This window comes from Zootoca vivipara, chromosome 2, assembly GCF_963506605.1.
Source record: "Zootoca vivipara chromosome 2, rZooViv1.1, whole genome shotgun sequence".
Classification (NCBI taxonomy): domain Eukaryota; kingdom Metazoa; phylum Chordata; class Lepidosauria; order Squamata; family Lacertidae; genus Zootoca; species Zootoca vivipara.
In genome coordinates, this window is record NC_083277.1 from 118659934 (window position 1) to 118674354 (window position 14421).

Here is a 14421-nt window from a genome sequence, read left to right on the forward strand (position 1 = left end):
GCTCTGGCTCTTGGCACACCATTGCCTTGCCTGGGCACATCTCCAGTGACCTGCTTTCACTTCTATTCTTACACCCTGTAATAGAGTACAGTAGTTGGCCCATTTATATTACCAGCATTCAGGGTGATGTCACAAAAGAAGCACCAGCCATATACATACCCTGTGAGTGCCTGTCATTTCTCATGGTCCTGGTTAGGAAGGTTCACGTGGAAAAAGGACTTCTGCTCCTTCTGATCTGATCTTGCCCATGGACACCATCAGAAACCTCCATCCTATTCCACTCATCCCAAATATTTCCTTTTAAAAATGTTTTATAGGTGTAGTAGCCCGTCAACCTGATGTCCTCCAGATGTTTTGGATTACAACACCATCAATTCCAGCCAGCATCACCAGTGGTCACAGATGATGGGAGTTGTAGTCCAGCAACGCCTAGAAGCCACCAGGTTGCAGAAGGCTGCTCTGCCAGTGGGTGGGTGGCAGGACTCAGGGGGCAGGCGTACTTAAGTTTTATGCATGCTAGTGCAGGAGTAATCCTCTTGAACTCAGTGGGCTTTGATCCTGAGTCCAGCTGCAGAGGTCCCTGTAGTGCTTTTTCTAAGTGCATAAACTCAGCCTTAGCAACAGTTCTGTAAGGCAGACCAGTATTCTCATCTCCTTGTTGAAAGTGGTGTGACAGAGGTACCGTTGCTGATGTCGTCCACACAAATCTCTTTTGCCCACTTCCTTCTCCAGTCAAACATGTTTGACAGGTTTTCAGAATGCACTGCCCAAGCCTACAAGACCTGTTTACCCTCCAAACCGATAAAGTCATGTCAGCCCAGTTTTTCACAAGCGCATGATGTCATAACCAGAAAGAATGCTGAAAAATTCTGCATCATTTAATTTGGTCTTCCATCCTTTTAAGTCAGAGAGAATGTGTTGAATGTTTTGGTTTGGGATGACAGAAGTATGAGAATTGAGTCAAAGGTTGTTGACCTATATCCCAAGTAGGTCTAATAAATCTGAGGCACTGATCACATGGAGAGCCCTAAAGCACCCAGCTTTCACATCTCAAATAGAATGTCAATAGTCACCCCATTATGATGTCCGAATGGGAGAATTTATGGGAAGTAAATATGAATTTCACCGTGAATTACAACATTAAGGAAAATCTGATGAAATTACAACATCAATGGTATTTAGCCCCCACCAGATTGTCAAAGATCTATAAAAATTTATCGAATGTATGTTGGAGGTGTGGGGGGGAGTAACGCTGATTTATATCATATGTGGTGGACTTTCGGGAAGATTAAAGCATTTTGGGGCCTAATATATGATGAATTGAAGAAAATGTTGGGTATCACATTTCTTAAAAGACCAGAGGCTTTCTTGTTAAGTATGGTAGGAAAGGACATTCCAAGCTCAGCGAAGGAAATTTTTCTTTATGCAACAGCGGCGGCCAGATCATTGGTGGCTAAGAGATGGAAGGAACAGGAGGTTCCCACAGTAATCGACTGGCAGGGTAAAATGCAGGAATTAGTAGAAATGGCATACTTAACAAATTGCTTGAGAGGCAAGTCTACGGAGAAATTTACGAAAAAATGGGATAGGTGCAAATCATACGTACAAAGGTATAGCAAAGGTTCATTGTCTATTGAAGCTTTTGATTGACCTTGGAGAATGGACGAGCTGAGGTGAGATTTGAAGTGCAAACTTCCTTCCTGGCTCCTCATTCCCTTAACCACAATGTGGCTCAGGTCAAGCCGAGTCAGCAGCAAAGCTCTCGCTTCTCCTCCATGCAGATCTTTGGAACCGATGGAACATGAAGGCCCATCCAACCCTGCCCTCCCCAGTTTCTTTCCTCCTGTCTCCAACAGCTCCGGAGACTCCCCAGAGCACTTTCCACTGAGGAAAACAGGTGAGGGCGGAGAGCAGTGTCAGAGAGCATTTTTGTGGGGTTTGCCAGGTGAACCAGGGAAGGGCAAGGAGGGCAGGCCTGCCAACCTTGGTCTGATCTGCAGAAACCTGGTTTTCCTGGCCTGGAAAGGAATGTGATCAACTGCTTATCTGTGAGACACATAGCTGCTGGGTTAATCATTCACTCATTCATATTTTTGTCTGCTGCTTTTCCACACACAGAGATTATGCTCAAAGTGGCTTACAAAGAAGAAAACGGGGCTGTACAAAAACAATGTCATAATTAGGGAGACTCAAGGGTAACAGGCAGGAAGCATTAGAGAAATTCCAGCTGCACTGGAAGTTTAGAACAATCGGGTGAAAGCCTGGAAGTCTCTTAAGGCAGTGTTTCTCAACCAGTGTGCCTCCAGATGTTTTGGGACTACAACTCCCATCATCCCTAGCTAGCACGACCAGTGGTCAGGAATGATGGGAGTTGTAGTCTCAAAACATCTGGAGGCACACTGGTTGAGAAACACTGTCTTAAGGTGTGTGCACCAGCAAATTTTCATGCAGTCTCATGCAGGCTAGCTTCAGAGGGGGAGATGAGAAGCAGGGTCTCCCCACCACCTCTGCTGAGAGGGTAGATCCTTTGGCCTCCTCACCCCTTCAGCCTAGTAATAATGATAAGGGTGATGACAGTAAGAATCACAGAGTCAAATAATTGTAGAGTTAGAAGGGACCCCAAGAGTCACCTAGTTCAGCCCCTGCAATGCAGGAATCTTAGCTAAAGCATCCATGACAGATGACCATTCAATGTGAAAAGAGATGAGATGATATGAGAAATGGGATTGTGCTGTTGTGCTGTGTGCAGATGTTGCCTATCATCATTCATTCATTCATTCATTCATTCCACCTTATGGCATACATTTGGACGCTCTGCCTCAGAGACTAGCAGAGGTCCTGAGATTTGGGCTGACCTTGGTTCCCCCAGCCCTGCATCTTCACCATTGTGGAGTTGGGGAGGTTCTCATCCCCAACCCTTGTGCTGAGCCTGCCTTGCCAGAGCAAAGGCTCACTGGCCAGTGCACTTCCTGACCTCCAGCTGCCAAACATGGTGGTTCTCACCTTCTTTCCTGAATTTGCTTCAGCATCTGAACCCAACCTGAAGTTGCGCTACAAGACCAAGAAGGCTGGCGAGCGGCGCAAAAACCCACTGATGCGCAAGGAGAGTGCACCCCCTTCCTTGAAGAGGCGCCCGGCAGAAGCCATTGGTAAGATGGGAACCTGGAAAGGGTTTGATGGGTGTGATCTTGCTTTGGAGCATCCATTGCCATGAGGATGCTCCGGTGTTCCACGGATTTCCTGGTTCAGAGGATTAACTGCCATTGTTGGGAATGCAGCGGGACCATAGTTTGTGACGCAGCTGAGCGAAGAACGAGCTTATTTGTGAGGAAGCCCACATTCAGTCAGCTGAGATGAGCCCATTTGAAACAGAGGTCTGGGGAGCTTGCTCACCCCAAGCTTAGCTTCCCCCTTCATTTCAGTGCCAGTGAATATGGGAGCTCCTGATACTTTGTGTAGCTGACAGGTCACAAGCTGTGCAGGCTTGCCTTACAACAGTCCAGTGTGGTTGTGGTCAGAGTTAACCAGGATGCACAAATAATGAGTGTGGATCCTGGTGTCGCCCATAAGGGAGAAGTATCAAATTTATTATTATTATTTATTAAATTTAATTATTATTTATTTGAGTTATTCAATGCCCCTTTCGTCCAAGGATCACAGGGTGGTTTATGATAGGACAACACAAAAGTATACAACATAGTTACAAGCAAAAACAATAACCCGCACAACACAGTTATTTTTATTTATTAAATGAAAAGCTCAGCGGAATCCAAAATATTCCAATCAGAAAAGAATCCTGTAAGGCGAGAGGGAACCTTAAAAGAAAGAAACACCCCAAGGAGGACTGAGCTATGGAATACTGTTGGGATTTGGCTGCAAACTTGGGAATCTGGGACAGAATGAAGTATTCTGGGGAAAGAAATGGCTTATAAGATGGAAAGGTTGTATACTCCATGCAGCTGGCTATAGGTATCACATATCATGTGCATCTGTTTGCACAGGGGAATGACACTTTCTGAATGTGTTCTGTCCTGGTTGAAACCATTTTACTTGTTTGATCATTGTAACTCTTCCACGTTTTTATAATTGCATACCATATTGTCATAACCCACCCTGGGACAGTATGATAAAAGGTGAGTAAGAAATCTGAAAAATAAACAAAATAGAACCTGCTTAAGATCATGGTGAACCTGCATGATTGGTTCACCATACCTGTGTGGCATGAACCAAGGATGAGAAATCTGTCCCCCTCTAAGTACCACTCCCATCATCGGTGACCATTGGGCATGCTGGCTGGGGCTGATGGGAGCTGAGAGTCATGCAACGACTGGTGGACCACAGGTTCCCCATACCTGATCATGACCGCATCCAAGACTTACGGCAGGCATCCCCAAACTGTGGCCCTCCAGATGTTTTGGACTACAATTCCCATCTTCCCCCACCACTGGTCCTGTTAGCTAGGGATCATGGGAGTCGTAGGCCAAAACATCTGGAGGCCCGCCGTTTGGGGGTGCCTGACTTACGGCATTCCTCCAGTAATCTGCAAGTCTCCCATGACTGTGTACCTGAGCATTCTCTTTCCCCTTCCTTTGCTTGTCCTGGTCTTGTTGTAGCCAAAGCTGTGCATGTTCTTTCTCACCTGCAGATTCATCTCCCAGCAGCAGCAGCACCCCAGTGTCTGGGTGCAGTTCACCCAATGACAGCCTGGTGCCAGAGCACGGAGCCCTGCCAGCCGCGCCAGGGGCTGCACAAGAGGTATGGACCCTGTAGGACTGGAGACTTGAGTCTGTGATTGGTCCTGTGGGATCAGTAAGCCAAGAAAACCGGCAGGAAGAGCAGGTTTCTTAGGCCCTGCTCTGCACCCACCTATCCAACCAGGATCACACAAAAAGGCAGTTGTGTCTTGTAACACACAAACACCTTTCCAGCTGCCTTTTGATCATTTTAATTCTAGTAAGAATGGCTCCATTTCACTCCCTCTTCAGCCCCTTCTCCCCACACAAAAGCTTCCAATCTTCTCTAAGCTTTACAACATTCACCCTATAATTGAGGGTTATTTGCACTACGATTTGGCAAATTTTGAGTCCATTGCAAAAAATGTCCTTTTCACCACTGTGCCGCTTCCAGCAGGCCCATTTGCTAAGCTGTTTTTTCTGTTTGGTTTTATCTACTGCTTTTTTTCTTTCTTTTTAAAGGAATCATTATTTATTTATTTATTTATTTATTTATTTACTTATTTTTGAAGAAGGGCCATAACACAGTTGCTGAGCATATACAGTGGTGCCTCGCTAGACGAATTTATAACGAAAAATTTGTCTAGTGAATCCCATAGGAATGCATTGGTGTTTTTTTTAATTCTTTTTGCCCATAGGAACGCATTAATTGAATTTCAATGCATTCCTATGGGAAACCGCAATTCACTAGACGAATTTTTCATAAAACGAATTTGTCTAGCGAGGCAACCTCCGCTCGAAAAATCATTTCGTTAAGCGGAAATTTCGTTAAGCAGGGCATTTGTTAAGTGAGGCACCACTGTATTTAAAAGCAGACGGTCTCAGATTCAGTCCCCTGTATCTTCAGATCGGGTGGGGCAAAGTGTCCCTGCCTGGAACCAGCAAAGCCCCTGCCTTTCAACTGTAGAATTGTAGACAATACTGAGTTACATAGACCAACCTGTGGTGCGACTCCACTTAAGGCAGTTTCCTATGTTAATAAGTTATTGCCAGTGGCTTTTTTTGTGGTTGTAGAGCCCCTTTATTAGAAAATTGGGGCAGAAAGGCATAAATAAGGCAACTTTCTTCTGCTTTTGCGACACCAAAGTGGTTGAAAAATGGAGCGTTGGAAAGTGCGTAAATGTGTTGCTCTTCTACATACGGTTGGATGCACATTCCCATACGGAAACATGTCATTGTGCAGATCCATTTTCTTTTGCTGGTCCTACTTTGTAATATGTGGCAGAATCAGGGTGGACGGGCATCAATGGGTGGAACCTGAGATTCAAACAAGATCAAAGCCAGGTTCCACCAGCAATGTCTGCTGAGGATCTCCTGCAGACGGAGGATTCTGGGAAGTGTTCTCACAAGCACACATGATTCATGCAGATGGGAAGGACCAGCCTGTCTGTCAGAGGGCCTACATAACCTGAGCAGATCTCCCAGAATCCTCTCCGCCATGCAGTGGTTCTATGGCAGAAGAGCAACAATGGAGTTGCTTGGCGACAGCTCATGCGTCCCCTTGAGCCCAGAAGCTTGAAAGCCGCTGGAGTGGATTGATTTTCCCACCCACTGTCTTTAATGCAGACACCCCTTGCTCAGCGCCTGAGAATGCAGGAGAGCTCATTGGCTCAGTTTGGTCTTCAGACCACTGGCTCCCTCCCAGCGCTCACCCTTGGACTTCCGACCACTTCTGCAGCGTCTGCCAGGGTATGTCTAGAGGGGCTGTGGCGAGGGGACAAGCATGATAGAAGCTTCTGGAGTCACCTGGGTTGGTTGCGGTGGGAAACAGAAAGCTGAGCTAGATGGTCTGTAGTTCAGCGGTAGAGCATCTGCTTTGCATGCAGAAGGTTCAGTCCCTGGCATCTCCAGGCTGGGGGAGGGGGGAACCCTTCCTCAATTTGTGGTGAGCTGCTGCTGGTCAGTGTAGACAAGGCTGAGCTACATGGACCAATGGTTAAAGCAGCTTCCTGTTTTCCTCTAGGCCAGGCTTCCTCAAACTCGGCCCTCCAGATGTTTTGAGACTACAATTCCCATAATCCCTGACCACTGGTCCTGCTAGCTAGGGATCATGGGAGTTGTAGGCTAAAAACAGCTGGAGGGCCGAGTTTGAGGAAGCCTGCTCTAGGCCTTGGCCTGATCCAGCAGAGCTTTTCTTCTGTGTACCTGGGACCGTTTCTACAGTACCAGGCACTTTCAAGGAGCAAGTGATCTGGGGGTGGTATTCTGCAGTGGTTTACTCAGAGTAGACTCACTGAATGAGTAAGTTAGGCATGAGTAAGTTAGGCCCATTGATTTCAGCTGAGGGCTGGTCAGAATGTCCCTCGGGCTCCCTTCCAACTCTACAGTTCACTGAGTAGCAAACTCAGATTCTCTCCTGAAGAAAAGCTTCAGTGACAGTATTTTTATGGGGCAGAATCTCCTTGCTTCCCTCTGCAATCTCCTTTCTGCCCACCCCCTGATCTGATCTAATCCCTCGTACCTCACCTGTTTTGCACCCACCTCATCGCTTTGAGAACTTTGTGGCCAGGTAGTTCAGGGCTCAGGGAAGTGCTCTTGATCCACCGTCTCCAATTCTCTCTCTGTAGGGCGATGGAGATCACCGGACACACCCAGGCCTTGCACACAAGGTGCCTGTCCTGACTAGCACTCATGCTCCCGTTTTCCTGCCAACCAGCTTGGAACAACATGAGCCTGGGAACCCACTGTCCACTCGGCTGCAGCCTGTTATAATCTTGGAGCCCTCTCTCCCCCATTCTCCTCTTGTGACAGGTGCGTACCAGCCCCTCACATTGGGGCAATAGGGCAGGGAAAGGTCTTGCTTAATAAGATGCTGGTGTGTGTTTGCATAGACAAAAGAGTGTTCAGTATTCCTCAAAGGGTAATTGAAGATGAGAAAGATGCGAGGGACGGGGAAAAAGAACACAGCATGATGGGTTTTGTAGTGTTTATAGCAGATTCTGTAGCAGCAGAGGGGCTCTAGGCTACTCTGATAGCGTTCACACTGAACAAGCAGGTTATATAGATGTTTTTGCCCTTGTCAGTTCCTCATTTTGCTGCTTTGATCATCACCACAAATACCACAATAACCATCATGCTATGTCCTTCATTGTCCCCCTTACATCTTGGCCTCCGGAAAAGATTGCACCACAAAACCCTACGTAATTAAATGCCATGCAGAGAGGCAGCTCACTCTGCATTACTGCAAGAACATTTGTTTTGATTGCCCCACACGACATCGTAGGGGAAGGAGGAAGAAGAAGAAGAACTGTGGTTCCCCCTTAAGTGTTCTCTCATGCAGCTCCTTCCCTCTGCCCCAGACATAGAATGGGGGGGGGAAACATCATGGACAAGTTTTCCAGACTAACTTTGCAGCAACTGAATTCTGCCTCCCCAGCTAGCCACCTGTGCTACTGCCAGCTATGAATGTGCCTCACCAATCACTGCTCCTCTAGATTTTTAAAGAAGATAGAAGCAGATTTCTGGCATTAAAGAAAAACACCTAAAGATTTTGCTGCTTCCCAGTTTGGTGTAGGTTATCAGAACAGAATTCAGGAATTTGTTCTTGTTTTTTCTTCCATTCTTTTTATTTTTTTATTGCAGCCTGTGATGAGTGAGGCAGACAAAAGCCCCTTCCAGGTCACTTTGACATTTCTAAGGATTCAGCAGAAACTGTTTGCCTGTTTTCTTGCTGTTGTTGTTTTAATCTTGTGGGATGGAAACGTGAAAATGGAGGAACTATCACAAAGTGACGCTTAACTCGCTTTGCTGAATTTCCTTCCCACTTGTGCTGTGAACGCAGAGCCTGCTTTAGCTGGAAATGTACACTGGGTTTTTAACATTGCTCTCTCCCACTTTCCCACCTATTGGAACAATACTGAAAAGCAATGCATTCCAGATTATATTCTTAGCTTCTCTTCTTTCCTTTGCAGTTCCAGGACTGGGGACGGTCCCTTTCCACTTCAGCCGCTCCCAGCTGCTTCCTCCAGAGCGATTGTCGATGGCTGCACCCCACAAGCCCTTGGGAAGGACACGCTCGGAACCTCTGCCGTCCAGCCCCAGAGCTGTCCAGCAACAGCTGGCCTACCAGCAGCACCACGCGTTCTTCCTGGAGAGGCTGAAGCAGCAGACCCAGCTGGGCAAGGCAGGCTCTTCTCTGGTCTCCTCCAGATGGGGAAGGGCCAGGTTCAGTCGTGAAGTAGGGCTGAGAATGTGCCCTGCCAGAAACCTGGGAGAATCGCTGCCGGTCATGCATATAGACATGCACGGATTTGTATGCTGCCTTTCCACAGTTACAACCATGCTCAAGGTGCCTAGCATAATTACAAATGTAACAGAAGTACCATCCTAACCAATAAAAGACATCAAAAAGTACACAATTTCCACATAAATCATAACATCTAAAATAAAGTTACAAACAAAATTAATGCCAATAACCCCCTAAACAATCCTCCAGCCCAAGACCTGTTCAGCAGGCTCAGCTTCTGCAGCTGGAGTCAGTCCGGGTCCTACCCTCCCATGCCAGGTGGGAAAAGGCCTGCAAGCAGATCTTCCAGGACTCACAGCCAAGATCAGTGTGGACAATGCTGAGCTAGGTGGAGTGCTGGTCCCACTTCGTATAAAGCAGCTCTCTGTGTCCCTGTGTCCCTGGCATAAACAACCTCTAGGCAGCATTCCTTGTGTGTTGATGTGGTAATGCAATGCAGGGGGCATGCTGTAACCCCAACGTTGAAGGTTCTCTTTTCATCTTGGCTGGGAGTCCTGGAGGACCTGCTTCCTGCCTTGTAGGCTTTCCCCCATCTGACCTGGGAGGAAATGGCCCTGACTGACTCCAGCTACAAAAGCTAAGACTGTGGAACAAACTCTTGGGATGGGGGGTTGCTTAGGGCGTTTATTGTGGGGAGGGGGTGGTTGCTGTTGATTTTTGTATCTTTACTTTGGATTTTTATGATGTATGTGGAAATTGTTCTGTTTGGTTGTGTGCCTGTTGACGTTTTGTTTATGAGTACTTTTGCTATGTAATTTTTATAAATATTATAAGCCACCTTGAGCATTGTTTTAACTTTGGAAAGGCAGCATACAAATAAAATGATTACTTCACTCATCTAACACGCTATTGAGGAATGGTGCCTGGCCATTAATCGGTATGCAATGCATTTCAGATACAGGATGCAGAATAGGAAAACATAGCCAAATTGCCTATGTTTGCAGAACCAGTGAAGTTTGTGGGGTTGGTTATTTTGAGCCTGCGCAGCCCAGATTTACTCGGTCTTCTCTCCCTCCCACCCCAGCGCATGGCCAAGTCCAGCGAGAAACCTCGGCTGCAGCAGATCCCCTCTTCAGAAGACATGGAGGCAGAGGCAGGAGAAGATCTGAGTGACCCACCCCAGGCCCAGACGGAGCCTTTGCCAGCAGGGGGAAGCAGCAACAAAGAGACAGAAAATCGCTCCCGGTTGGGTCAGCCTCAGGAGGAGCATGTCCTTCAGCAGGTATTGGAAGAGAGCAAAAGGGACACACGGATAGGGACACACACACACGTGTGCGCGCGCACACACACACACACAATGCTTTCTGCATTTCAAAATGCCATGTCAGCAAAGATAATCCTCAGGTTTGGGACGATCCATAGCTCCTTGGTTGAGCATCAGGTTTGCAAGCAGAAGGTCCCCCCAGCTCCTCAATCCCCAACACCTCCAGGCAAGGCTGGGAGAGAACCCTGTCTGAAAGAGATGATGTTGAGCCACTGCCAACCCATGTAAATGGTACTGAGCTGGATGGACCAATGGTCCGACTCAGCATAAGTCAGCTCCCAGCACCCTACAGTTTAGTTGAGATTGCTGCATTGCAGGGAGTTGGACTAGATGACCCTCAGAGTCCCTTCCAGCTCTACAATTCTGCGATTCTATAACACTGGTCCTTTTTAAATGTTCCTGATTTCGCTATGCAAGTCCACACATACAGGAAACAGCAGTGATCTTTGGCTAATAGTAAAATATTTAGTGACCTCTCTTTAAGCTTCCTGACTCCAAGGGGTCAGAAATTACCCCTTTTTCCCCAGGGGTAATTTTCTGCTTACACCTTTTTCCTTCCAAATGTTTTCTCAAAGCGCCTAAGGCCTGTCTCAAAACCCAGATTCTTTAGCCCAGTTTGCCAAATGAGATACACCAAAATGGGATAGTATGCAACTGCAAAGTAAAAACTCCTAATTAAAAATGTGAACACGCACATGCTATCTATGCATATGTATATTGAAAAACACTCTCCAGGGAGGCTCGCCTGGTGCCGTCATTATATATCTTGCGGCTCCAGGCAAAAGCTTTCTTCTAAAACCAGGCCCCTGGCCTTAAACTATCTGTGGACTTTTAGAGGTGTGTGGGGTGTTTTTAATGTATTTCTTTTTCCTCTTGGTTTAAATGTATCTCTGTAGGGTTTTTCATTTGTGTGGTTGGTTAACTCGTTGTAAACTGGGTTTCCTTGGGCAAGTTAAAGTGACTAACAAATAAATTATATATAATTTCCCAAGGGGAAAAATTACCACTTGAATAAAGAAAACATTGCCATACCCTGAACAAGGGCAAATGCAACAAGTCGTTGGAGACCTCCACAAATCCACATTCCCAAGAGGAAAAAATAGAAAACAAATTTCTAAAAGCACACTATGGTTCTTTAAAAATAAGAGAGAAAACACTTCCGCAACACTCACAAACCAGCAAAATAGGGTGATGTCGTTTCTGTGCTCCATCAGCATAACTAGACCCCACCACCCCAGAAACACTTTCCTTGGTCAGCCTTGGTCAGAAGATTCCACCTAAGCATTAGAAAGAACTTCCTGACAGTAAGATCTGTTCGGCAGTGGAATTTGCTACCAAGGAGTGTGGTGGAGTCTCCTTCTTTGGAGGTCTTTAAGCAGAGGCTTGACAGGCATATGCCAAGAATGCTTTGATGGTGTTTCCTGCTCGGCAGGGTGTTGGACTGGATGGCCCTTGTGGTCTCTTCCAATTCTATGATTCTATGATTCTGCTTTTGGTGAACCAAAGGGATTCTGCCTATGCAGGGCAAAGGCACTAGAGGGCAGCAGCTACCCAGGTGCGAACTCCACTTCGCTCTGATGGCAGGCATCCCCACAGCTGGGCTACAAGAGGAGTAGCAGGGGACACGAGGGGGTTCCCCGTTTGACATGGTGCCTCTCTTAATTTGGTCAACAGGCCCAGTACGTCTGGGAGCAGCAACAGCGCATGCAGCAGCAGCAGCAGCTCCTGCGGAGGCAGCCGGACTCACTGCTTGTCTCGGCTAGCCGCGGCTCCCACCGGCCACTCTCCAGAGCTCATTCGTCACCTGCCCCTGCCACTGTGTCCCACCTGAGCCAGGACACATCTGCCAAGGCAATGCCCTTGCCGGTGCAAGAGCAGTCGGCCAAGTCACGCTTCACCACAGGTAACGCAACCGCTTTCACACACAAGCCAAGGACTCCCTACAACAGGAGTGGGAACCTATGGTCCTCCACATGCTTCTGGACTCCAGCTCCCATCAGCCCCAGCCCCAGCCAATGGTCAGGGGAGAGGGGATGTTTAGTCCAGCAACATCCCAAGGGCTCCATGTTGCCCTATTCCTGCACCAGCTTCTTGCTCTCTGCTTGATGTTCCTGATCTGCATTAGTCTTATTCCCCTGAATACTACTCATTCAGTAGTAATAATATTGTTGTTGCTGGCATCTGTCTGTCTCAAGAGACAATGGTGTGTGGCTCAGGGAGTGAAGCCAAACCGCTGGAGAATCGCAGTGCCTGCTGTGGCTGCAGAGACTGGTAACTTGTAACCACTGCTTCTGGGTTGTTGTTTTTCTGCATTAGCAGCACAGAAGTGACCTCTCTGGGGCGCAAGCCTGGGTGGTGTATATGGCAGACCTGTGCTGCCCAGGTGACAAGACCACAGGGGAAGTCCCCAACTCACTGAGGGCTTGAGACCCATTGGCTCCCCTCACCTGGTTTACCTGGCCAGTTGAAGCCATTCCCGGGATTGTTACCACTGCCTCGTGCTGACAGCTTCTAGGAGCCACAGGTGGGAGCTGAGTGCAGGGTGGGAAGCAAAGGTGGACAGAAGAAGCAGGACATGTTCCCCACCAGAGAGTTTATTTACATGAGTAAATATTGTAGTTCCTAATTCCATACCTGCAGTCCATACTGCATTCTGGAAGGGCTGTACCACATGGTTTCTTTATGCTCGGATTGGTTTTACAGTGCTCACCAAGTCCAGAAAGAGTTGCAGGTCTGTGAGTGACCTGGGTGCTGGTTCATTGCAGGCATCGTGTATGACTCAGTCATGTTGAAACATCAGTGCTCGTGTGGGGACAACAGCAACCACCCTGAACATGCTGGCCGCATCCAGAGCATCTGGTCTCGCCTGCAAGAACGTGGCCTACGCAGTCAGTGTGAGGTAGGAAGCAGTGCAGGTCCAGGGTAATGTTGGGAGGGTTTTCTTCAGAGACTGTTTTGATGCAGCTTCGGAAGCCTGAGATGGGAAATTTGCATGAAATCTGTACACATGCACACCCTCCGATTTCTATGTTCTGAACACTTTTTTTTCAAACAAAGCATCCAGAGATATACCGTATTTGTTGCTCCATAAGATGCACTTTTTTCCTCCTAAAAAGTAAGAGGAAATGTCTGTGCGTCTTATGGAGTGAATGTGTGGTCCCTGGAGCCCAATTGCCCAGGGGTGAAAAGCAGATCGTGCTTTTTTTTTTTTTTAAGAAAGAGCTAAAGGCTAACAAGAGGGAAAGAGGGTGATGAAAGGAAGCCGCTCAGCAGCTGATTGCAAGAGATCAGGGAGGGAGATAAGGGACGCTAGCTCCCTTCCCGGCCCCTTGCCCAGGCCTCCATCGTTGAATGTTCTGCAGACGGAGGCTGTTTGTTTCCCCAGTGACATATGACTGGCTGATTAGATTATCTGTCTGGAAACTGTAGAAATGGCTCCCTTTCCTTTCCTAAAGAAGCTGCAGAACTGTGAGTTGAACCCCATAAAAACAGAATTTTTTCCCTTTGCAAAGTAAGCTCAACAACTTTGAGCTGATCCTCAAAAATGGAGCTTTCCCCCTTTGCAAAAGAAGCTGCACAACTGAGCTGATCCCAAAAAGCGGGGCTTTTCCCATTTGCAAAAAAGCTGCACAACTTTGAGCTGATCCTCAAAAAAAATGGAGCTTTCCTCCTTTGCAAAAGAAGCTGCACAACTGTGAGCTGATCCCCCAAAAAATATGGCTTTCCCCCTTTCCTCCTCTAAAAATTAGGTGTATCTTATGGTCAGGTGCATCTTATGGCACGGAAAATACGGTATTTCATAATATACTAGCTGGCCCTGCCACGCGTTGCCATGGCTAATCCCTGTGACTGCCACCACCTTGTGTCGATCCATGATGTATCCCGCCCCCTCCTCCCCCCCAGCTTATCTCTGTGATTCCCCCTCCTTCCCCCTCCCCCAGCTTATCCTTGTGATTCCCCCCTCCCTGTCCCGACCCATGACGTATCACGTCCCCTTCTCCCACCCACCCCAGCACAACCCTGTGACTGGTCCCACTGTGTCCTGACCTATCACGTCCCCTCCTCCCCCCAACCCCCACCCAGGCGAGTCAGTACCTCCATTCAGCCTAGTATGTAAACGGCAGCTGAGGTGCTGTTGAGAGGTAAGGTTCTATAGGTGTAATATGAGTGTAGCGGCC

The 14421-nt window shown here is 47.6% G+C and overlaps 1 protein-coding gene across 4 annotated transcripts in view; it reads left to right on the top strand.

Moving 5' to 3' along the window:
* HDAC7 (histone deacetylase 7) overlaps positions 1–14421 on the top strand; it is a 194037-nt gene that overhangs the window by 149902 nt on the left and 29714 nt on the right. For all 4 annotated transcript variants that reach the window (XM_060272130.1, XM_060272131.1, XM_060272132.1 and 1 more), the window contains 9 exons: positions 1782–1897; positions 3027–3149; positions 4646–4755; positions 6300–6422; positions 7301–7484; positions 8645–8856; positions 10004–10201; positions 11918–12146; positions 13009–13142. In XM_060272130.1, the coding sequence (XP_060128113.1) occupies positions 1782–1897; positions 3027–3149; positions 4646–4755; positions 6300–6422; positions 7301–7484; positions 8645–8856; positions 10004–10201; positions 11918–12146; positions 13009–13142 (1429 nt within the window). The remainder of the gene's footprint in view (positions 1–1781; positions 1898–3026; positions 3150–4645; positions 4756–6299; positions 6423–7300; positions 7485–8644; positions 8857–10003; positions 10202–11917; positions 12147–13008; positions 13143–14421) is intronic.